This window comes from Homarus americanus, unplaced genomic scaffold (genome assembly GCF_018991925.1).
Source record: "Homarus americanus isolate GMGI-L3 unplaced genomic scaffold, GMGI_Hamer_2.0 scaffold44479, whole genome shotgun sequence".
In the NCBI taxonomy this organism is placed as follows: Eukaryota; Metazoa; Arthropoda; class Malacostraca; order Decapoda; family Nephropidae; genus Homarus; species Homarus americanus.
In genome coordinates, this window is record NW_024757787.1 from 7846 (window position 1) to 34865 (window position 27020).

At 41.2% G+C, this 27020-nt stretch overlaps 1 protein-coding gene across 1 annotated transcript; it reads right to left on the minus strand.

Moving 5' to 3' along the window:
- Positions 1-397: 397 nt before the first annotated feature.
- Positions 398-25890, minus strand: LOC121857630 (ribonuclease 3-like). Its single transcript, XM_042353689.1, has 7 exons — positions 25625-25890; positions 13626-13771; positions 11675-12189; positions 7858-8025; positions 6837-7026; positions 6336-6452; positions 398-619 (listed from the first exon to the last, which is right to left on the minus strand). The coding sequence occupies exons 1-7, from the start codon at positions 25735-25737 to the stop codon at positions 402-404; spliced, it is 1467 nt and encodes a 488-aa protein (XP_042209623.1). The 5' UTR covers positions 25738-25890; the 3' UTR covers positions 398-401.
- Between the last annotated feature and the right edge of the window lie 1130 nt (positions 25891-27020).

The window sequence follows — 27020 nt, forward strand, 5'->3', positions numbered from 1 at the left end:
TCCCAGGTTGCTCATCTGTCTTTCTGCCTCATTTACATACAATTGCAGGGTCTCAATTGTTTCTCTTACTTGACAACACAACACAACAAACATATATTGCTTCTCACTATTTTTTGTTATTTCTTTATAGTTCTTCATTATTATTATTATGGTGTTATTATTATTATTGTTATCATCATTATTTTATTTTACTGTTTATTATAAATTTTATTTACTATGAATAATTATTAAATTTTCACCCCCCAGGCCCTGATGTGGGTCAGTGACCTGTGCCCGGGTGGGCTAATCCCCGAAAAAAAAAAATTCTTGGATGTCAAATTAGCTATGAATCAATACAGTATACATAATAAATACATCACTTTTCTACACTTAAATTGTACTGTATACATATGAAACCATATTCATTCCTTGATTATCTCCTCAGTAAATGATAGTGTCACTGTATTTAGTTGAAGTAAGGTGTGAGGAGACTTACCTTTAAGATGATCTGCATAGTTCTGCCATTGGTACTGAGACATACTAAGAAGCTGTGCTAGATCTTCAGGCTGTATTAGAGGGCCACTGTTCTTTAACATGAAGCTTAAAACTTCATTCATTGACAGAATTTCCTTGCCATTATCTGTAAATCAGGTGTTAAAACAATAAATAATTTCTTAGTTATACCATACTGAATATGATTTACATCAATGGTGAATTTGATCACTGAATATACAAATCACTACTAGCTGGCATATCATGATGGAGAAGTGATTTGGTTATCATTGGTTGTCATATGGTAATTGGAACTGTAACATCATGTACAGTACATTACTTTAATATGCAAAAATGTTGCAGTAATCTGTCATTGCCTGCTGAGACAACAACCTCTGGATTCTAAGCCCCAAGTCTTAACAGGTGTATTAATATACAGTATAATTCTAAACAAGCTTAGATTATATATACAAAATACAATAAATTATGCATATCCATAGTACGTGATCCCGCTTATACGCGTCTGACCCACTTAACTGCCCTTACGCTTGGGTCTCGCTCTCATTCGAGCCAACCCAACCGGCATCTCTTGCTAGCTCAGTGTGTTTATCACTGTATACATATACTGTACTGTACTCACCAGCAGATGCTGTTGACTGGAGCATACACTGTCCACTCTGCTGAATGTAATACATAATTGTAATCACTTTTTACATCTTGACACTTGCGATGGAGGTAGGGTACGGGATTAATGGGTCTCGTGTGACTTGATGCATTGTCGGGGTGGGGGATTACCGGTTTCATGACCTGAAGAATGATGTTTTGAATAACGATGAAAGTTAAGATGTTCAAGTGTTTCCCTTTTCCTGTATATTTGGTACTTTCACACTTACTGAATGTACAGTACATTATACATAACTGTAATCACTTTTTACATCTTAACACTGCTTTATCACTGTATTCTTGACTGATTTGTGTCCTGGTATAGGAATGTACAGTATAGTATAGTATAGTAGACTCTTGCCATTCGTGGGTATGCAATTCGCGATTTCAACGATTCGCGTTAAGCAGATGGTGGCTATGGTGGCAAGCTTGTGAGCCTTTTCGCGCAGCGTAACAAGTTACCCCACGTGCCAACAGCGTCTATTCTCCCTCTGTTCGTTCTCAATCATTACATTCGACGCAGCATCTAGTGTTGTACTCCCAAAACTTTAGTGTTTCCGTGTGAAATGGCCCCTAAAAGACTGCCTAGTGTCAGTGCTAGTGATGCTAGTGGAGTGAAATGTAAAAGGCAGAAGTCAGTGATGACCCTGATAAAGAAAGATGAAGTAAAAAAAGAGGGGATGAGTGCTGCCGGGGCTGGTCGGTTGTTTGGTATAGGTATACAGTAGTGCACTAAGGTAGTGTAAGTTGCTATTGGTAGTTTTGCTTATTTGTGCCATTCCTTGAATAACCCCATGAATAACAAGGGTTTGCTGTACTGCAAAACGCAAATTTACATAAAAACCAGCAGCGAGTGAGAGATGAACCTTGTACAATGGCACAGGACTATGAACTAAGTGCATCATGATGCTAGGTAGTAGGTAGTAGGCAGCTACCAAACAGGGAGGTACTACCACCTGGGAAGATATTGGAAGCATAATGTGTTGTCTAATGGTAGACCCTGCTGCCATATGGCATCACGAAAATTGTGACCAAGTCCCAGGTTGCTGATCTATCTTTCTGCCTCATTTACACACAATTGCAGGGTCTCAACTGTCTCTCTTACTATTGACAACACCACAACTAAAACCTTACTCATTCTTGATCTGTTTTATTCATTCTATTTTATTCTCCTATGTCAGTTGATATTAATACTGAAGCGGGGCCTTCTCGGATGGGTCCCACTGGTCGGGAAGGTTGTGGACCCCAGGGCCGACCTGATCATCATCAAGCTACTGGGGCCTCAACTGACGCCACTACGGTTGCTGGAGGATCGGCTTTTTTCACGCTTCATTTCTCCAACATTCGCGGACTGAGATCCAATTTTTCTTCTGTGGAGCACCATCTATTAACCTCTTCCCCCGATCTCTTACTACTCTCCGAACTTCAACTGACCAAAGCAGCTTCACCCAAACCTTTTCAAGTCTCTAACTACAACCTTTATACCTACTTCCGTTCTAAGGGAGGTGTATGCGCCTACTGCAACACACGTACACCTATAGCCCGACTCACGGATCTTGAATCTCCCCTTTATGATGTCATCTGGCTCAAAATATCTCTACCTACTGTGACTATTTTTCTTTGTTTCCTATACTGTTCTCCCAACTCTACCAACTATTTCGAACTCTTTGACTATCTCACTTCTTGCCATGAGTCGTTGCTATCCACACACCCCAACACCGAGATCCTCTACCTAGGGGATTTCAATGTACATCACAGAGAGTGGCTTGGCTCTGCAAGGGATGACCCAGGTGGAGCTGAGGCACTCTCTTTTTCCTTACTTAATGATTTGGAACAAATAATCAAACACCCTACACGCGTTCCTGATCGACACGATCAACTTGCTAACATTCTTGATCTTTGTTTTACCTCTAACCCCTCACACTATTCATACTCAATTTTTGCCCCCTTAGGGTCTTCTGATCACAACCTTATTTCTATTAAATCAAACTGGGCACGACCACCTCCCCCACCCCCCTCTAAACGTCAACTATGGCACTATCGGAGGGCAAGCTGGCAATCCTTGCGAGAATTCTTCACCGACTTTCCTTGGGATGAATGTTGCTTTTCCACTCGGGATGCCTCAGTATGTGCTGACAGCATTGCTGGGGTTATACAGGGCGGTATGAGTGCATTTATCCCATCTTCTACCAAAACTTTCACATTACAATCATGGTTTGATCGCTCCTGCTCTCTTGCTTGCAGGGTGAGAGATAGGGCATATCGAGCTATGAAACTATCTCCTTCTCCTATTACCCACACCTCTTTCATTACTTCTAGGAATCGTTGTAAGGCTATTCTTCGTAGGGCCAAGCGGAATTTTATTAAAAGAAAGACTGCTGTCCTGACTAATTCTTCCTCTAGTAAATCCTTCTGGTCCTTAGCTAAAAACATCTGTAACAACTTCTGCACGCCTTCTTTTCCTCCCCTCTTCCGTCCCAATAACTCTATAGCCAACTCTCCCCCTGAGAAAGCCAACCTCTTTGGCACCTTATTCTCCTCTAATTCCACCTTAGACGATTCCCACTCTACCCCTCCTACCCCTGCACCTCCTACTGAACCTATGCACTTTCCTATAATCTCCACTCGCAGGGTTGCCGGTGTGTTATCCAGGTTGGATGTGAGTAAGGCGCATGGACCGGACGGAATACCCCCTCGTGTTCTGAGGGAGTGTGCTGAAGCCCTGGCCCCTGTGCTTGCTCGCCTCTTTCGCCTTTGCCTCAAAACCAAAACTTTTCCTTCTTCTTGGAAGCATGCCTTGGTTCAGCCCATCCCGAAGAAGGGTGACCATTCTAATCCCTCTAACTATCGCCCCATTGCCCTAACTTCATCCCTCTCTAAGATTTTCGAAACTATCTTGAACTCCCATTTTCTCAGTCACCTTGAACGCCTTTCTCTTTTGTCGGATCACCAGTATGGCTTTCGCCAGGCAAGATCTACTGGTGATCTGCTCTCCTATTGCACCCATCTTTGGTCATCCTCTCTTAGGGATTATGGGGAAACTTTTGTCGTGGCCCTCGACATCTCCAAAGCATTTGACAGGGTATGGCACAAGTCTTTGCTATCTAAACTTCCCTCTTTTGGTTTCTCTCCCCCACTTTGTTCTCTCATCTCTAGCTTCCTTGAGAATCGATCCATGGCAGTTGTTGTCGAGGGATCGATTTCTCGCTCTTTCTCTACCAATAGTGGCGTCCCACAGGGTTCTGTTCTTTCACCAACTCTCTTTCTTCTTTTTATCAATGATTTACTTCACACTACAACTAATTCTATCCATTCTTACGCCGATGATTCTACTCTTCACTCTTCCTCACATTTTCCCCTTCCTCCTAACTCTCAAACTAGATCTGTTTCTAGAACTGATATCATTACTTCTATCAACGCGGATCTGTGCAGCATCTCTGAATGGGGAGATACAAACTTGGTTAAGTTCAATAGTAACAAAACTCAATATTTACCAATTACACTTTGTAAAGTAGACGATCTCCCACCAATTACATTTCAGGACGCTATCATCCCCCAAATTCTGAAATAAATATGTTAGGCCTCACCATTTCCTCCAATATGTCCTGGAAATCACACATCCTTAGTATAACTAAAGCTGCCTCCCGAAAGTTGGGAATGCTGTACAGATGCCGCAGCTACTTCACTCCTGAGCAGTTGCTCCAAGTATATAAGGGATTCATTCGTCCTAACTTGGAGTACTGCTCTCATATCTGGGGTGGCTCTTCTTCTGTCCAACTATTAGATAGGGTGGAATCAAAGGCATTTCGTCTTATTAACTCTCCTCCTTTAGTCGACAATCTCTCTCCCCTTTCTCTTCGCCGCAATGTTGCTTCACTCTCTCTCTTTTACAGGTACTTTAACGGGCAATGTTCAGGGGATTTGGCATCCTGTGTACCGCCGTGGGTTCGTAACACACGTCTTGCCCGCGGTGCCCACCATTTCTCTGTGGATATCGGTCACACGAGAATAACCCGTTATAGTACCTCCTTCTTTCCTCACACAGCCAAACTGTGGAATGCTTTGCCTTCTTCTGTGTTTCCATGCTCTTACAATCTGTCTCACTTTAAAAAGCTGGTTTTCCGGCATCTTCATGGTGTAGATTAATACAGTATAACCTTTTTTCTACATTTTCAATTTCTTTCTGTTCTCCCCCCAGCTCCGTTGTGGGTTGTTTGACCTGTGCCCGGGTTGGCTAATTCCGTAAAAAAAAGCTGGGAGATGCATCAGCCTATCACAGGCATCCCATGCAGTCACATGACGGTATTAGATAATCACAGCCTATGAACCAAGTTACCTAAGCGGTTTTCCCCACCCATGCGGCTGGCACGTGGTGACACAGTGGAGCATGATGAAATTTCTCAGAACTCCCGAAACATTTGTTTACAGACCCGGTAATGAGAGAATTTTTCAGTAAAAATTCTGGACCGATTTTAATTCCAGCTATTGGAGAGTTCTGGGGACTGGGGGTTCTGTCTAACAAATAATACATTATCAAGCCACTATGAAAGCTTTTCAAATTCAGATATCTGATTTGTAAAAGTAATTTTCTAAAATACGGAAAAAAAAATTTGGGTTAAGAATGTCCCAGGGGGTGTGGGGGAACTAGTGGTGGAAAGAATCAATTTTGAAAGGGTTAAGCCCATCGTGGTCCAGTGGACTATATGCTGTACTACCAACTGTGGTGGCCTTACTTCTAACCTGGCATACAGAGGCGTAAACTGTTTACAACACTTGACTTTTCCTAAATAATATTAGTTCTGAAATTTCAACAACAACCTCTTCTTAATTTATTTTTAAATTAGTGAAAGGTTTTCTAGAGATGGCATTTTCTAAAATGCTAAGTGTGTCTGCACAAAGTACAGTACTTAGGTCAGAGGAATACAAATTATCAACATTCTAATCACTGGTCAATATTCATACACTGTATACAGTACATTAGGGATCCATATATGGTACAGTATATGGAATCATTTTAAATGCAGTTGCTACATACTTTTTTTTTAAACAAATTTACATTCCATTGCATAATTATGCTCATATAGTTATAAGGTTCTTAGCTTCAGTTAAAGTGTTTGGTTGGCATTTCATGGCTGTTGCTCGTAACCTATAAAACATATCAATGATTTGGTTATTACTTCCAGCCATGATGCATCACTAACCTGCAAGTTTCCTCACAAATCTTGGCATAAAATGGAATCTTGGACAGCCTCCTGCATCACCCATTGCATGAAGATTTAAGTCAACAAGTTCCAGGAGTTCTAAAAAAAGGTATGAATCTGGAAGAAAATTTGACAAAAAGGTCAGTAACATAATGAAATAAACAGATTTTATTATATCTAACTTGCTTACAAAGATGAAATATAAAAATTAAATCTGCTTTAAATCAAAAGAAATCATTTGTTGTCCAATTACCCATTTTTGAAAGATGGCATCTCCCCTATGAGAAAGCTTAATTTAATGTGAAGTCATGCTATCCGCAGTACTCAATGTGGATAATAGCTCAATAACCCTAGGTGCCTTAAGACTGTATCAAATAGCTTCTGCATGCAGATTACTTCCTTCTTATAATTTTTTCTGTTTTTTTTAAATACAAGTAAAGGTAAAAAAAAAGTGGCTATTAAATTTTGCTTACCATTAACTTCTTGAGAACTTATACTTACAGAATATATTAAGTTCTTGGATACAAAAGTTGTCAGGTATTTTCTCTTGCAAATATAAAATAGTGTATTCGATGTTGAAGCGAATAACCCGACATGTTGGCACTTCTTCAAGTGGGTGATGTGACAACAAGGAGAAACCCTCAAAAATGAATTCATGGCCATCATGCACAATCACAGTTGGAGTCTTGATCTGTTTAATGTAAAATCAAATATAACATTTATTAATGGATATATAGTACAGTATATGGATAATTCACAGTACAGTAGCCTCAGGTTACTTCATGGTGTTAATTGCATCTTTTTATTTCATGGCTACCTAAATTACTATCACTTTTCTACTTGCTGTACAAACAAAAATCAAATGATTTACTGAGACTTAATCTCCTTTGAACAAAAAATTGGTCCACACAGCCATCAAATGAGAATGAGACAAAAATGATTACCCACAACACAGAAACTACCTGACTGGGGCAGACATGCACGAGCCAATTTTAGGATCAAATATTCACTTTAAGCATCTGACTAGACATATGATAGAGATGTTCTAATTCAATGGAACTCAATAATCAAATAGATTACACCTGATTTATGTCCACGAATGACCTGGGCTGCAAAGGCACTTTCTCTCTCTCTCTCTTTTTTATGAACCAGAGACAATTTCAAATTTCACTGTATTTAATGAAAAATATGACAGATACAGTGATGGGTTCACAAAAGATTTGAAGAAGGCCTCCTCTTCTTTCCTCCTACTACAAGCATGAATTGGGAAACAAAATAGCAAAACCCCCAAGCTTTTACTGAAAGTCTACCTAGAATTCTAGAATGATGAAGATGAAATTTTAGACACCTTTCAAGAATATTGTCCCTTGAATATTTCCTGAATTTTCTAATTTATAATAAAAAATAAACATTAGCTAGAACTCAACTAGACAGAATTACTTCCAGTCACCAAAGTACTGTATTTTAAAAACAATGGTAATGGTACATTAAGAAACTTTATTTATTCAATAAGTGGACTTACCAGAAAGTTTGTGGGTGGGGATATAGTGATGAGATAATGGTGAAGACGATCTGCATTGTTTGTCCACGGGTCACATACTGGCAAATTACCTTCCCCGACATAATAACCGTGGCGGATTCCTGACCGCTGAGCCTTTAAGGAGCACCGGCACAATGGGCCATCATTCATCTGTGAAAAATTTGAATTTTTAATCCATAGTTGATATTTAAGAATTAACAGACACTAAATATCACTACTGATGAAGCACACTTGAGCCATATTTTTTTGCACTAAATTTTGTATTACACAAAAAAAAATTTCCGAAGTACCTTACACTTGGGATGAAAAAAAAGCCACAATAATATCTGATTCTCAAATATAATATAACTCTCATGTTTACATTTTCAGTAATACTTTTCATTCATATATCAATATACAGTGGTCCCTCGGTTAACGAGCACAATTCGTTCCAGAAGGTTGCTCGTTAACCGAAACCATTGTTTCAATGGGTTTTTGGGTAATTGGTTCCTTCTCACCGAAAATTGCCTAAAATCAACAAAAAAGGTAGTAAAGTACACTTACTTTGAGGTGTGTATGTAGAAGGCTCCTGGATGATGATGATGATGGGAATTAGAATGGGGGTGGGGGTGGAGGAGAAGGGAGAAGAGAAGTCACCCCATGGCACCATTTCACCCATAAAATTTTAGTTCTCTTGGTGTAATTCAAGATTATTTCTTTAAAACAACACTGCACTGCATTATATATTGTCAATATCTAAAGTAAATTTCAAAATGACCAATAATTTGCTTGGAAACTCAGAAAAAGCGTTTATGTTGAGAGTCTGAAGCAAGATGTTACCTCCACTGAAAAGCCACAGAGACTGACGCCTGTATGGTGTGTTGACAGGCTGCTTGGCGCGCAAAAAACTAGCTTCCTATACTTCAATTATGTTCAATAATTGTTAAAATGACTAAAAAATTTAATATTAAACTTTTAAAATTTTTGAATAGTATAAACTTCTTGATATTTACTAAAATAGATAAGGAATTTAAGCCCTAGAACCGATTACTATATTGGCGGACTAATACTACAGCTGGTGGACCACCAAATGCAAGCGAAAAGATGTTGAGGTCTGCTCGTAAGAAACTCGTTAATCGAGGGATTGCTCGTTAACCGAAGTTAAGAATCTTATGGAAGGTAAATCGTTTACCGAAATCTCGTTAACCGAGGGATCACTATAGTATAATAAAACAGCAAGTTGCTGATTTACGTAGTACAGTGGTCCTTCGGTTAACGAACACAATTTGTTCCAGAAGGTCGTTCGTTAACAGAAAATTTCGTTAACCGAATCCATTGTTTCAATGGGATATTGGGTAATTGGTTCCAGCTCACCGAAAAGTACATACAAAGTAAAAAAACAAAAAAATGCAGTCAAGTACAATTACTTTGAGGTGTGCATGTAGAAGGTTCCTGGTTGATGATGATGATGGGAATTAGAAGTGGGGGGTGGAGGAGAAGGGAGAAGAGAAGTAAGTGGGGATGGAGGAGATATCACCTTTCAGGGGACCCATGCTTGATGCAGTCATTTCACCAATAAAATTTTACGTTCACTAGGTGTAATTCAAGATTATTTTCGTTAAATCAACACTGCACTGCACTATATATTATCAATTTGTTAACTAAATTTCAGAATGACCAATAATTTCAACGAAAAATGCTAAAATATTCAAGACCCCAACAAAATAGATGCTCACTCCACTGTCAACAGAGCCCAACTGACGCCTTGTGGCCGAGTCAAGCTGCTGATGGGCGCACAAAAAACTAATTCCCTGTACTGCATATATTATCAATATGTTAAATAACTGTTAAAATGACTAATAATTTTTATATAAAAAATGCAAAAATATTAAAGAATACAACTTTCTTGATATTTACTCCACTGGAAACAAATGTAAACATATAACAGATAACTGAATTGGCAGACTAGCCCATCAGCTGATGCTCACAACAAAACATGATGTTCATAAGGATTTCGTTAATCAAATTTTTGTTCATTAACCGAATTGAAGATTCTTATGGAAGGTAATTCGTAAACCAAAATTTCGTTAACCGAACCAAAAGTTAACCGAGGGACCACTGGATATGTAATGTACCAGGATACAATTAGCCAAGAATACCATTAAAGCAGTGTTACAAAAAAAGTGATTACAGTTATGCATAGTGTACTGTAGGCTAGTATGTACAGTATAGGGTGTATGTACAGTATACAGTGCATGTACAAGCCCTCCTTCATGGAAGGAGACGTATAGCAACACCTTCTACAGTAGATGATACAGGACAAAGGCAGGCCATCCTGTATCATCATATCATCATGGCTGACCTGCATTACAAGCTCAAGACAACAGCATCTGCTGGTGAGTGTAATAGAATAGTATATTTTGTTTATTTACAATATACTGTACAGTGGTCCCTCGGTTAACGAAATTTCGGTTAACGAATTACCTTCCATAAGAATCTTCATTTCGGTTAACAAACAAAAATTCGGTTAACGAAATTCTTACGAAAATGTTTCGACATGCTTTGGCTTGCTCACCAGCTGAAAGATTAGCCCGCCAATACAGAAATCGGTTCTAGGGCTTACATTCGTTAAAACTGGAGTAAATATCAAGAAGGTTGTACTATTCAATAATTTTCCAAGTTTTATATTAAAATTTTGAGTCATTTTAACACATATTTAACATAATTGCAGTACAAGGAACTAGTATTTGGTGCACCCATCAGCCACTACACTCACCAACCAAGGCCTCAGTTTGTATCTCTGTTCAGTGGAGGAAACATCATGCTTGTGGGTCTCTTGAACACGGAATATTTTTACGTTTTTCAGTACAGTTATTGGTCATTCTGAAATTTATTTAACCTAACCTAAACTTAAAATTTTATGGGTGAAATGACAGCATCAAAGCATGGGGTGATTTCTCTTCCATCCCCACTTCCTTCTCTTCTCCCTTCTCCTCCACCCCCATTCTAATTCCCATCATCGTCATCATCAACCAGGAGCCCTCTACATACACACCTCAAAGTAAGTGTACTTTACTGCATTTATTTTTACTTTGTATGTAATTTTCGGTGAGCTGGAACTAATTACCCAAAATCCCATTGAAACAATAGTTTCGGTTAACGAACGACCTTCTGGAACGACTTGTGTTCGTTAACCGAGGGACCACTGTACGTGTACAGTAGTATTCGCATTAATAAATCCCGCTCTGTGTCTGTCTGACTGCAATTAAGACTAAGTAGCAAGGGTGCTTGATGTCAGATGCATAGTTTAAATATGGAAACATTCACCAAGACCTGGAAAAAATCCATAGGTGTGCAATTTTCTCCAGGGATAAAAGAATTTGTCTCAATATCCAGAAATCTCTAACACCCAGAAATGCTCTGCATCAAATGTTCCAGCTAATGGTGATACAGGGTCTTGCTGTATGTTCCAAGCCAGATAAGGCAAGACCTACATTAATGATTCAACTGACAATCAAAAAGCTTCAACCTATGCAGTTCTCAAGTCAAATAAAAATCTTAATTATTTTGATGTAGGTTCATTGCTGCCAAGTCATCCCCTTGCTCCCCATTAATACAGTATACAGTACAGCATTCAAACTAAAAATACTATACTATACAAAATTTATGATAAGATACACAGCATTTTAGAATACTGTTACAAAGATGTATTTAAAGTCTCCTTTCAATTTGCTGTCTACTTCAGAACATTCAATTAACGATATAAATTAAGATTGACAAAAATAAGGTCCAACTTGTACTCCAGAGTAATGACACTTACCTCCCCTGGGTCGTTGAACCATAACTCTGGATGTAAACGATCTGGATGACTACGTTTCTTCTCAAGTTCTTTGGATATTCTGTCCATCTCACTCTCATCATCTTCATCACTGCTTGAGCCGCTATCACTGTCACTGTCATTACTGCTGCTACTACTATCGCAGTTTTCTGAGGTACTACAACCACCATCCAACTTGTTGTGCTTCTTTTTATGTGTATGAGTGCACTTCCTTACTGTTTCTGAGAGTGCTATGTCACACTGGCTCTCATCCTGCTGTTGTTCAATTTTATGGCTGGTGAATTGTTCATCATTTTCACCATCTCTAGCTAAACTTATTTCTGTATCACCATCACAATTCACAATAGCTTCAATATCCTGACCACAATTATCTCTACACACTTCATTCTCTTCCTTACTGTTATTAACTTTTTGGTTCTGTGCAATATTTTCTTTTTCGGTTTCAACTAGTACTTTTTTTTCATTTCTATTATTATCACTTTGGATGTTGCTGCAAGCTACACAATTAAATTATTATTTTTTTTATTACATGAAATGGAAACATAAATTATTGTACAATATTATTAAGTAAAGACGGACCATTGACAGCAATGATGAGGGGGGAGAGATAAGATTGTTACAAATGTAAAAAATCCTCATGGCCTTCTAAAAGTAGTACAGGAGGCCCCCCCAAATTCGCGGAGGTTAGGTTCTCAAAATGGCCGCGAATCGCTAAATCCGTGAATAGCATTTGCGGACTGGAGGGGGGGGGGGTTGTTACATTTGTTTACCTGCATTGTACATAGGTATATATGTATGTGTGCGTAGAGACACACACACACACACAAAACACATACAAATAAATAATAATGGGAAAATACTCTCACAAATAATCAGAAACAAATTTCTTAAAACTGTGAGTCTACCCTCAAGTCCGTGCTCTATTAATAAAGTAATAAACCACGGACCTGAGGGTAGACTGTCTTATTTTTAATGAATTTGTTTCTGATTATTTGTGAGAGTATTTTCCCATTATTATTTATTTGCACACACACATATTTACAATACAGGTAAAGGAAATTAATGTCTCTGGAACGAATGGCTCCCTATCCCAGCTGCAAAAATGCCGGCAACTTTAAAACTACCCACAGACATTCTTGGGTACATCCAGGGTATCATCCACGACTAATAGAGGATCGCGAAATAAAAATCCGCGAACTTGGGGACCCTTGTACAGGTATTTCATTTTCCTTATCTATGTTTATGAAGCACTTCTACTTGGCCATTTGTTGTATCTATCAAATGAAAAATATCCAAAGAGGCATTGAAACATTTACTACAGTAATCTTACCAGGAGCACAAGTCTTAAAAATTAAGTCTAACATGTCTGATAATTTTCTTCAAATTTGGTGAAACATACTGTACTGCATCCCTTCACTTGTCAAATTCAAATCTACATTATAAATAAATTCTCAACAAGCAACTGAAATACTATCCAAAAAGTTTTCAATATCTTAATTAAATCATTAACTAAACATCAACTGCAATTTCTAATGGGGCATGCAGTATATAATAGGTGAGTGAATGTTACTAAGGCTCCTATAACAACAGCAACCACTTCAATGTACTCATAATTTACACACCTCAAAATCCTACATCTACAGGTGGCAATTTTTTTCCTTTTAAGTTTAATGAATGAATCTATGGTATTTTTGGAACTACAGCTACCACAAGACATAATAGGTAATACATGGGTACAAAATGGGCAAGTCAAGAGGAAAATGAAGTTTTGGGTTAAATTATATTTTCAAATTTTCATGCATAAACAAGAAAGATTTTAAATATTATTTCCATAAATCATATCTGCAAAAGTGGTTGTCATTTGCTGTGAACATAACTTAGACCCAATTCACATAACATGAAGAAGATGAACATTAAAAACTTTTAAACTTACCAAGTGACTGTTGCTCTTTTTGTGCCTTTTCTTCTCTTTGTTTTTTCTTTTCTTCTCGAAGTCGAACTCCTCTTCTTATCAATTTATCCTCAACAGAGTCACACAGTTGTATTAATTTTTTTGTTGCTCGCATCACTAGTGGGTTTCTGTAGTGAAATTTGAAGACCTCAATCATTTCAAATTTAAAAAAATCATATACTCTGTATAAGGATTTAAAACAAAGACTTACTCATTACTGCTACTGTACCATGAAATTTTTAACTATAGCAATACCTTGCTAACTATGGATTTACCAACTATGATTTTGAGTCTCCACATTTTGTATTTTGTACACAGTTTTCCCAATCACAGTATTATATCCAGCTAAGAACCAGTGGGTTTCCATGGCCACCAGAAGAGATTTCAAGCCCAGCACAATGGAATGTTCACTGGATCAGGTCTATCAAATGGGTTTTATTGCTTGTTTCATCATATATGCTGACAATTGATAGTCACAAAACCCAGGTCTTGTTCCTTCTCTACCCTTATTAAATCAATCTGCTAATACTGTACAGGTACAGTATAGGTAAACCCCAAGTTATGATATACCAAGATGCGATATTTCACTTTAACGATGGTTATAATTTAACATTATCTCCATATATGTGATGAAAACAACTTGCTTTAAAGATAGCCATCGTATAGCCATCGATAGCCATTGGTGTAAAAAAAAAAAAAAAAAAATCTAGTGCAAACTATGGATTGTTTATACAGTGGTCCCTCGGTTAACAAGCGCCTCGGTTAACGAGATTTCGGTTAACGAGTTACCTTCCATAAGATTCTTAACTTCGGTTAACGAGCAATCCCTCGATTAACGAGTTTCTTACGAGCCGACCTGAACATGTTTTCGCTTGCATTTGGCGGTCCACCAGCTGTAGTATTAGTCCACCAGTACAGTAATCGGTTCAAGGGCTGAAATTCCTTACCATTTTAGTAAATATCAAGAAGTTTATACAATTCAATAATTTTAAAAGTTTAATATTAAATTTTTTTTGTAATTTTAACAATTATTGAACATGCCATCCAGCCTCTCAACACACCATACAGGCGTCAGTCTTTGTGTCTTTTCAGTGGAGGTAACATCTTGCTTAAGACTCTCTTCAACTAAATACCTTTTTTCTGTGTTTGCAAGCAAATTATTGGTCATTTTGAAATATATTTTACATATTGACAATATACAATGCAGCGCAGTGTTGATTTAAAGAACATAATCTTGAATTACACCAAGAGAACTAAAATTTTATGGGTGAAATGGCGCCATGGGGTGACTTCTCTTCCTCCCCAATGCCTTCTCTTCTCCTCCAACCCCATTCTAATTCCCATCATCATCACCATCATCATCATCCAGGAGCCTTCTACATACACACCTCAAAGTAAGTGTACTTTCTACCTTTTTTGTTGTATTTAGGCAACTTTCGGTGAGCTGGAACCAATTACCCTAAAACCCATTGAAACAATGGTTTCGGTTAACGAGCAACCTTCTAGAACGGATTGTGCTCGTTAACCGAGGGACCACTGTACAGTGATCCCTCAGTTAACGAGCGCCTCGGTTAACAAAATTTCGGTTCACGAATTACCTTCCACAAGATTCTTCACTTTGGTTAACGAGCAAACCCTCGGTTAACGAATTCCTTACGAATTTTTCCCAACATGTTTTCGCCTGCATTTGGCGGTCCACCAGCTGTAGTATTAGTCCGCCAATACAGTAATCGGTTTTAGGGCTTAAATTCCTTCCCATTTTTGTAAATATCAAGAAGGTTGTACTATTCAATAATTTTAAAAGTTTTATATTAAATTGTTTAGTTATTTTAACAATTATTGAACATAATTGAAGTACAAGAAGCTAGTTTTTTGCGTGCCAAACAGCCTGTCAACACACCAAGCTTGGCGTCAGTTTGTTTACCAGGTCAGAGGAAGGAACATCTTGTTTGAGACCCTCTTCAACTAAACGCTCTTTTTCTGTGTTTCCAGTCAAATTATTGGTCATTTTGAAATATATTTTACATATTGACAATATATAATGCAGTGCAGTTATGATTTAAAGAAAATAATCTTGAATTACACCAAGTGAACTAAAATTTTATGGGTGAAATGGCAGCATGGGGTGACTTCTCTTCAACCCCAATGCCTTCTCTTCTCCCTTCTCCTCCACCCCCATTCTAATTCCAATCATCATCATCATCATCAACGAGGAGCCTTCTACATGCACACCTCAAAGTAAGTGTACTTCACTGCATTTATTTTTTGTTTGTATGTAATTTTCAGTGAGCTGGAAACAATTACCCGAAAACCCATTGAAACAATGGTTTCGGTTAACGAATTTTTCGGTTAACGAGCAACCTTCTGGAACGAATTGTGCTCGTTAACAGCGGGACCACTGTATTCAAATTAACTGCCGTCTTACAATGATTCCAGCAATGCAAATTCTATTTTCTACGTAAGGTCAGTGAAATTTGATAAGAAAATGATATTTAACCCTATGCACCATGCATCTCTACCTTCACTTTTCAGCCTGCCCATGCGCTGCCACACAGCCAACTCGAGCACTACAGCTGTGTCTGGTTCTTTGTCAATCATAAAACCTGCCATCACATGGCTCCACAATTATCAGCCAGCATCGTACATTGTACTTATCATCGACGTGTTTTTTTTTACTTATATAGTTAGAGGACAGCACTAACATTTAGATTGAACTGTGTTATGGTGACTGTGATGTGATATTTTCTGTGTTTTTGTGATTAAGTACATCAACTCTGTGTTGGCTGATATGACTGTGCTTATGTTGTTATCCCCGGTTTTTTCTTACAGCTAACTAAACACTACAGGTTAATACAGTACATTACAGTAATATTTCAGCACAGTTAATAAAACTGTTAAGTGATACAGTGTAGTGCAGATACAGTGGAATATAGTACATTACAATAATATTTTGGTTTCATTGGTTCAAGAGGTGCACCAGTCTCCACAACCTTCATCTGACTGGTGAGGCAGCCAGTGCTGACATCGTGAGTGCTAACACCTTCCCGACACTCCTGAAGGCTAAGGTGGAGAAAGAAGGATACAACGCAAAGCAGGTCCTGGACTTCGACAAGACGGGCCAGTTTTGGAAGAAGATGGCATCAACGACTTTCCCGGCCAAGGAGGAGGAGACTGCACCAGGCTTCAAGGCCTTCAAGGCGGCCAAAAAAATAATGCTGAGTGGGACCTTAAGTTGACTCCTCTCATTCATCTGGCGCTCCAACAAAAAGGCCTGGGTAACGAAGGTGTTATACCAGAATTATTTGGCTGGCTCTCTTTCCAAGCACCTCAAGGAGTACACCGAGAAACAGATCACTAAAAAGTTTCTCCTGATCCTCGACAAGGAGCCATCGCACCCGCCTACGATAGGCGATTGAACTGAGAACACCAGTGATGTTTCTGTCCCCCCCCCCCACCCCCAACACCACCTCACTCAACCAGCCGATGGAACAGCGTGTCATCGCCACCTTCAAGACTTACTACGTCTCACCTCAACTTAAGACGGTCATTTTAGTTATATTAAAATATTTTACATTATTTTTGAGTCTAGACGCTTGGTCGTAATGTCTAACAACGCCTTACAACAACTTCGGTTGGCACGCTGCTGCGTGCGTACAGCATTCACATCGTATCCCGCTCAGTTTGTGTATTAAAAAGGTAAAAGTTTTACTGTACAATTAATACCTGCACTATGTATTATTTCCATAGGTTCGACTCACAGCTTGGTTGTCGGAACGGAACCCCGTCGTAAGTGGAAGAGAGACTGTACTTGAGGAGGGTGATGAAACAGCTGTTTGAGGCAACAGATGAAGACTTGGAGAGGGAAAGCCAGCCATCAAAGAATTCTGTCATAGCTACAACATCAAGCACGCCATACACAATATTGACAAGTCGTGGAAGGAGGTCACATAAAGCGGCATGAATGCAGCGTGGAGGAAAGTGTGGCCCGAGTGAGTGTACGAGTTCAGCGGCTTCAACGATGTTGTGGCTGTACACCGCGACATCGCCAACATCTCCCAGGAAGCCGACTTTCAAGAGGTGGATGAAGACCAATGTGGTTGAGGTCTTGGGCAGTCACTCTGAGGAGCTCAGCACAGAGGTCATGTTGCTCCTGGAACAGCAGCAGTGAATGGAAGAGTCAGTGGGTGAAGAGGAAAACTCTGCACCCATGACGCTGACTCTGAAGGTGCTAAACAATGCCATGGACCACGTGAACACTACCATGGAGCTCCTTACTGAGAATGACCCCAACATCAACAGGAGTTTGTCTGTGAGGGCAGTGGTGGAGAAGGGTATGCTCTGCTACAAGGAGCTGTATCTTTAGAAGGAGGCATGTCAGACAACAATCACCCCCTTTTTCAAACCTCTGCCACAGTCAGAGCCACACCCCTCAACTTCTGCCACCTCTCCAGTCCCACCCAGGAACTTCACTGTCTTTAAAGCCAAGCCAAAGCCTACACCTGTAGAAGCCCCTTCTAGGACTCAGACTCCCACTCAGCCTCCAGCCTCTCCATATTCCCCAGAGGTTGTGTGGGAGTGACGTCTCCACTCCACCTACAAGAGTCCCGTAGCCTCAAAGGGGACATGTGATGATGACCAGACATATCAAATACTATGTGGTGAGTGTTGTTTACTTATTTTGTACTAATAGCAGTAGCACAGGAAATTTTTTGTCAGTGTTACATGTGTGTTTGGGGACTGGCTGGGAACGTATTCCATTGAAACCAATGTTATAATGCTCCCTATTTACGATATTCACCTAGCGATGGGTTTTTCAGGAGCACAACCCCCAATAGTAGCCTTCAGTTATTTCATGATAAGAGACCATAAACAGTGACTAAATAAAAGAGTGCTATTGTATTTAAAAATACAGTACACATTATCCAATACAAAACAAGTGTTACCGCCACAGTAAGATAAGCTAGAAGAGAGAGAGAAAGAGAGGGATAACCATAAGATAAACTAGGCGAGAGAGAGAGAGAGAGAGAGAAGGGGTGAGATAAGAGATACAGTGTTGACAACGAATTTGCTGACCAATCTGCTGAGGTGTTTCAATACGAAAACATATGGCCCTCGCCTCCGGGCTGAGATTGCTCTCGAGGGTAGTCTACTGATTTCTACAGGACAGACAACACGTTGGTTCAGACCACTAGACCCTAAAACGTTTTGACCGAATTATATGGTACACATCAACGTTGAGGGTTTATTTCTCCAGCAACAAACCAATAACGCTCCTATGAGCGTTAACAGTCAATACGTATACGGGAGGACTGTCGAAGGACCAACGCCGGAATTCAGCGTGGGAGAGCATAGGCTCGTCGATCGCCCACCCACCCATAGTGGGTGGATCACCCACCCACCCACAGTGGGTGGATCACGTGCGTTGTCAGCAGCGAGACAGTGATAGCGAGTGTTCTGTGTTTGAGTGAAGTGTCTTAAATACATGGACAGTGTCGTAAAGCTTCGGTCTGCACGTACGGGGCTGTGAGCGTTCATTTCCAAACAGGGAGGCCGGCACCTTGTGAGCTAAGGTTTCAGAACACCCGGACAGTGTCGTAATGTTTGGTCTGGGCGGACTGGTAGTTAGCGTTCGCTCGGACACGCACGCAAGTGATTATAACTAACAGCTGATCTTCCTATACCAGTGACACCATAGTATATCAAACAATGATGATAAGGAACCATGAAGAAATACATAAATGAAAGGGATTTGTGGGTTATGTGTGAACAACATTCAGGTTATATGTATATGTATATATGTATATATAAGTATGTGTGTGTGTAATTTAAGAAATAACAACAAAGATTGTGACAAGCCGTAACGTTGTACAAGTAAGGGCGCCGCAGTAGTCTTTGTGACATCAGTTGTGTAACGAGTCCCTACATTGTGGATCTCTGTGGTTGTGTTAGTGTGACATCGTAGCTGGTGTGTAACATCACTGTAGTCGTGTTTGTGTGACATCACTCGTGCGTATTGCACGTCACGTGTTTGAGGGACATCGCTCGTGTGTGACATCACTGTGGCCATGTTAGTGTGACATCGTCGCTCGTGCGTGACATCACTGGCAATTAGATGTTTGGCATAAACAATGCGTATTGCACGTCACGTGTTTGAGGGACATCGCTCGTGTGTGACATCACTGTGGCCATGTTAGTGTGACATCGTCGCTCGTGCGTGACATCACTGTGGTCGTGTTTGTGTGACATCGCTCGTGCGTATTGCACGTCACGTGTTTGAGGGACCGTGTGACATCACTGTGGTCATGTTTGTGTGACATCACTCGTGCGTATTGCACGTCACGTGCTTGAGGGACCATGTGACATCACTGTGGTTGTGTTTGTGTGACATCACTCGTGGGTATTGCTCGTCAAGTGTTTAGAGGGACTTCGCTCGTGTGTGACATCACTCGTGCACATGGCACGCGTCGGTGTGACATCAACTCCAATTGTGTGATATCTGCGATCGTGGGCACCTGATACTAAGCGTTACTGTATACACTTATCGAGCAAGACAGATTACGCTTGCTGTTCGGGCAGTCATGGACGGGAAAGAGAATAAGTCAGAAGTGGGGAGCGTGTCTGGCGTAGAACAAGGAGACACTGTGGACATAGAGACCGATGTCTCACCCACCTCGCCAAGGCAGCGTGAGATAAACCCGTCTACCGTAAACCTGTCTCCCGAGAAGAGAAAGGAACCACCTGTCAAAGGAATCGAAGGACAATTATGTGAGCAATACCAACAAATGCAGCAAATGTTCGCTCACATGACAGCGATGATGCAAAACGTCACTGAAGGTATGAATCAACTACAAGGCAAGGGCAGCACAGAAGATCGCGGAAAGGTGTTATCACCACCAGAGACTAAACTTTCCTCTGTAATTGAAACTAACGAAGAAACGTTATATACTCCAAGAGGACTCCCGGTGCTCACCTTAACCGCAGAGCCGGGAACATCTCACCAGGGGGAGCGCGGAAGTACTTCCGAACATCAAGCTAGTTCGCCGAAACCACTACCTTTGATGAAAGACAAAAGGGACGACCCACCGAGGTCCGAGGTTTGGGTGAGAGAACTGCTAGAGAATATGAGGTTCTCCCAAAGGCCAACGCCGAAGTTCAGCGGAGGAACTTGTAGTGAATACTGGGAGTTCAAGCGAGTCTTTCAGCGACACGTTGGGATGGCGCAGATACCTGATACCTTGAAATTAGAGACACTTCTCGCTGCCTACGCTGGGCCCGCTAAGGACGCTTTGTGGGGATGTCTGCAAATTCAAGATCCCAAAGCCGGGTACAAGGAAGCTTTGGACATAGTAGAGAAACGTCACGGCAATAAGCACACTTACGTTTGCCAGCTAATAAAGAAGGCCCTGCGAGGTCCAACTGTGAGACTAAGTGACGCAAAGGGCCTCCAACAGTTCTCAGACGAACTGGGGAATTGCGTGAGGAACTTGAAGGTCTTGGGAGAACTACGTCAGATTGACACGTATGAATCAATAAGCACGTTAGCTGAGAGGTTCAAGGGAAAGATGAGGGACGACTACGTGGATAAGGTGCATAAATACAAAAGGAAGTGGGGAAAGCTTCCTGGGATCGAGTGGATGTTGGAATTCACAATGGATATGGTCGACAAGGCGGAGGAGGTCACAAAGGGACGAGGACAGGAAGAACCAAGCAGAATTTATGCAGACTCACGTCAATCCTCGTCGAGGAAGAGACTTGTGGGTCTGGTGACATCAGGAATAAAGACAACCAGAGAAATGGACGATGAACGTTGCTCGCTATGCCGTGGAGATCACCTTCTTCACATGTGCCGGACATTCCTCAGCATGTCCACAGGAAAGCGAACTTCCCTTGTGAGGGAACGTCTCTGCTATGCCTGCCTGGGTCATAATCACTGGATAACAGAGTGCAGCCAGAAGATGGTATGTGGTATAGATGGCTGCTCTGGAGTACACTCGAGGCTCCTGCACTTCACGGGAGCTCTGACGAGCAATGACAAGGTGCAACGGGGCGAAGTTGAGAAGGGAGAACACCAGACTAGCCTCCAAAGGGTGAAGAGAGCTACCACAGGGGGCGCCTACCAAATAGACATAGCACCTGACCACAAGCGACCTAGAATGAGTCAACGTAAGGCTATTATGCCACCACCGGAATCGGCATTTAGTAGAGCTAAATCATGGAAGGTCGAAGCCGGTACAAGCACCATGGGGAAAAGAAATCCGCATAAATGGGTCAGGGAAACCATAACCAACAATGGAATTGATGATCGGCGTGAAGAACCCAACGATTGCGAGTTGTGACTACAAAGTTCCAGCAGAGTCGCACTTCCAATAGTGAAAGTCAGGGTGGAAGAAAAGAACCTAGAGGCGAAAGAAGCAGTAGTCACCGGAGCTCTCTTGGATTCAGGCAGCAACCGATCATATTGCACGCGTAGTCTAGCTTACCGGCTGCAGGCAGAGGGAAGGCCAGTTTCCCTCTCCATTGGCACAATCATGAAAGAAAGTAATAGTGTAAACACCGAAGAAATCAGTGTGAGAGTGGCTAGCGTAGGAGTCAGAAAGAGCCAAAATCATATTCCAAGATGAGTGTAGACGAGGTGTTGGATGGGATGAACAAATCACTGAACAAAACAGGGTCGCATGGCAAAGATGGCTGGATGAACTACCTCACCTATCACGATTTCACGTTCCACGGTGCTACCGACCAGAGGATATGAATCCAGTGACTACCGTGCAACTACATCACTTCTGCGACGCCTCCCAACGAGCGTATGGAGCTGTATCATATCTGAGAACCACGTGTGAAGATGGAACTCACCATATCACCTTCGTGTGTGGCAAAGCCAAGCTAGCCCCTCTGAAACAGCAGACCATACCTCGACTTGAGCTCTGCGCGGCAGTACTGGCTGCTAAGGCAGACAAACAACTACGGCAAGAGCTTGAATTACATATAGACAGATCAGTGTTCTGGACAGACAGTACGGCAGTCCTTCAATACATACGAAACACCGAAAGACGCTTCCAGTCCTTCGTGGCCAATCGAGTGGCAACGATACACGAGGACTCCAATGTAGAACAATGGCGCCACGTGACGTCGGCACTGAACCCGGCCGACGACGCTAGTCGTGGATTACATGGAGCAGAGCTCAACGAGGAGGGCAGGTGGATTCGGGGACCTGCTTTCCTCTTTTTGGAAGAAGACAGTTGGCCAAAGAGTCCATTGAGGATTCCAGACCTCACAGACGGAGACCCAGAGGTGAAGAAGGAAACCACGGTGCTGACGGCGAACGTTGACCAGGGGGAGGGTATCCTCGATAAGCTATGGGCCAGGTACTCATCGTGGCATCGACTTCTGAAGAGCGTAGCGTGGATTAGAAGGTTTATAGAATGGCGGCTTGGGAAGCGAAAGAACAAACATCACCGAAAAAATCGGCTCCAGGTCAGCGAATTGGAAGAGGCGAAATTAGCTGTCTTAAGATTTATGCAAAGGAAAGGATTCCCTCGAGAACTAGGAATGTTACTACAGGGACAACCCGTGAGAGGTAGCGACATAAGGCGGCTGGAACCTCATCTAGACACAGACGGTCTGATCAGAGTAGGTGGCCGACTGAAGCACGCCGCTCTCCACCCAGACCAGGAGAATCCCATACTATTACCAAGGGACAACAGGATCACGGGGCTCATCGTGAGAGAGGTACACTCAACTAGAGCTGGACACTCAGGACGAGAACACACTCTTGCCATAATACGTGAGACGTACTGGATACCTAAGTGCCGAAAATTACTCGACCGCACAATACGGACGTGTGTGACTTGTCGAAGAAGCAACTGGAGGCCTACCCATCAACGCCAAGCCGACCTGCCAGAAGATCGAGTGCGCCCAGGAGGCCAGCCGTTCACCTACACTGGAATTGATTGCTTCGGCCCTTTTTTGGTTAAACAAGGACGAGCCCGGGCGAAGAGATGGGGATGCTTATTCACCTGCCTGACCACCAGAGCCATACACCTAGAAGTCCTCACCTCACTAGACACCGACTCGTTCCTCAATGCCCTAACAAGATTCACCTGCCACAGGGGACCTCCCAAGCGTGTTCGGTCTGACAGGGGAACCAACATGATTGGAGCTAACCGAGAGTTACGAGAGGCGGTGAACGGCTGGAACAACAGTGACAAGGTCGGGAATGCCCTTCTACAGAAACAGATAGAATGGCAGTTCAACCCCCCGACAGCCTCTCACATGGGAGGAGTGTGGGAGCGACAAATCCGCACTGTAAGGAAGGTCCTCCAGGGAGTGGTGGGCACCCAGACACTAGACGATGAACGCCTCAGCACTGTGTTCTGTGCCGTAGAAGAGATCATCAACGGAAGGCCCATCACCCCAGTGTCTGACGACCCAAAGGATCTAGAAGCACTAACGCCGCTCCACATACTACGGATGAACCCGGAGACACTGTCCACCGGAGGCGATCGGTCCATGACAGAAGGGTACCGACGAAGATGGAAGCATGCCCAATTCATTGCGGACCAATTTTGGAAAAGGTGGGTAAAAGAATATCTCCCAACATTACGTCAGCGACAAAGGTTCTTCAAAACTCGCCGTAATCTCCACGCTGGGGATATCGTGATCATCTCTGGACAACCCCTTCCCAGGAGTCAGTGGATGCTAGGGAGAGTACTGGAAGCTCTACCGAGCAAAGATGGCCTGGTGCGAAGTGTTAAAGTGAAGACAAAGGACTCAGTGTTAATACGCCCAGTGACGAAACTCTGCCTGTTGGAAGGGGTGGGAGAGTGAATCTAATAATATGCCGTGATTTCGTGCGAAGCCCGACAGGGGGAGTGTTACCGCCACAGTAAGATAAGCTAGAAGAGAGAGAAAGAGAGGGATAACCATAATAAGATAAACTAGGCGAGAGAGAGAGGGTATGAGATAAGAGATATAGTGTTGACAACGAATTTGCTGACCAATCTGCTGAGGTGTTTCAATACGAAAACATATGGCCCTCGCCTCCGGGCTGAGATTGCCCTCGAGGGTAGTCTACTGATTTCTACAGGACAGACAACACGTTGGTTCAGACCACTAGACCCTAAAACGTTTTGACCGAATTATATGGTACACGTCAACGTTGAGGGTTTATTTCTCCAGCAACAAACCAATAACGCTCCTATGAGCGTTAACAAAACAGTGACTAAATAAAAGAGTGCTATTGTATTTAAAAATACAGTACACATTATCCAATACAAAACAAGGCTGGGGTCAAATACATGTTTGCATTTAAATTTTAATGCAGTACAAATTGAGATGCAATACTGCTTATATTAAGCTCTAACCACATTTAACCACATTACAGCTATAACGGCCATATAGTATTAGTTAATGAAAAATACTGTATTCTAATTCTAGTAAACTTAATGCTTATACATTACAGTACAGCACTGTACAGTGTACAGGTATATAAAAAATCACTTATTACCAAACCTTAATCACATAAACTTACTAAAATACTTTTAAGTAAAAAGTGCACAACTTTCCACAACAGCCAAACTTACTACACTGTAATGACTGTCACATACAATGATTAGAAACTTCAGTAGACCTCAACTAAGGATATGTTTGTAAGTACACTACACAAAATGAAGTTAGCTTGGTACTTTTTTACTACAGTTATATAATATATTGAAGTATGCTTCACCATCCCATGCATGAAATAAACACAAAATTAACCCATCATATTCTTAGCACTCTGTACATGCCGTCAAATTGCACAATGAGCAAAAAATTAATAAATCTATAAGGTGCTCTATGCGATGCTACACCCCCACCAGATGCCAAGTTCTTGTTTCATCCACTGGGTGGAGCACAACTTTCCTGTTAATTAATAATTGATAAAAACATTAATTCCAACAAAACTAAGCTGAGCTGTGTTTAACCAACAAAATCAAACTTACTTATCATCTCGTTGGTAGTACAGGTCAGCTGGAGCTGAGCGTACCCAGGCTGATTTTACTTCTTCGTCCTCTACTTCATCTTCCCCAACCAGTTTCTGAGAATCTTCTTCCATTAAGACATCCAGGTGATCCGACTCGTTCTTCTCTTCTTTTGTGTCAGATACGCTCTTTTCTCGCTTTTTACTACTTTCTATGTGGACAGGACTCCTGGTACGATGATGATCAGGGCTTCTTGATACTCGCCATCTTTGCCATTGAAAAAATCAAATGCTAAGTAAAAACAGTACAGTTCCTTCGTTAGTTAAATCAAAGGACATAATAAAGTAATAACATGAAGTATTTTTTAAAATCATCAGTCCCTGGCACTCATACCTGTCTAAACTTCACACTGGTCCTGGTTAAAATATGAAATTTAAGTAAAACCTACCGGGTAACATTTGTAATCACTGCTATTAACACCAAACTCATTAAAGTTTTTCCCTGAAGCAAAATATTCACTACTTTACAGCCAATGAATTAAAAGTCTTCTGGAGACCTTGGATATCATCATACCCCAAACCATTCTAATAAGGTATCATTTAATTACAGTACTAACAGGAGCCTCCCAAAATTAAAGATCTTAAATGCCCGAGTTTTTACTATTCTTTACGGTGTCCATAAATGATTACCCTGATTAAAACATGAGAGCATACTGTGTCTAGGGTAATCATTTATGGACACCCTGTATATCCTCACATTTCAAAGTTTGCAAAGATGAGTCTGTACTTTCTATGATGGTGATCTATTACTGTACCTGAGAAAATCATCACCCCTTTTCCTCTAATGGGTGAAGTGAAAATCTGCATTAAAAATTTTGTAAAAATATACTCCAGAAATCACAAATGAAGAAATTATTCTGACTATGATGGGGCTTCCACTCCTGACAGAGGAGTATTAAAATAAAGTTATATGAAAAGCTGTCCGGTAACTACATAGATTGTAATCCTGCATCAGTTATGGCACACTGTACTGTATATAGTACACAGTTTCCTGACGTGCAGTCACATTTCATGGTGTTATCAACCATAGCTATGCAACTAGTACAGTAGTCTATTGAGCTTATGATCTTGGCATAAAATGTTTAAGTTTACTACACAACATCAAGTTATCCTCTATCTACTTTCTGTATATGTATATATGTATATGTATGTATATGTGTACGGTATGTGTGTGTGTACCTACAGTATATGTACTGTCAATGAATATGATGCATCTCTTTGTGTACGAACCTCTGTCCTGCATGGCAGTGAACAGTGACATTACCCATATGAATCTGACCTCTATACATTTATAGCTGTTACATATTTCATGTAAATCCACAATGAAAACGTGGATAAGATAAATCTTGATAAAATCA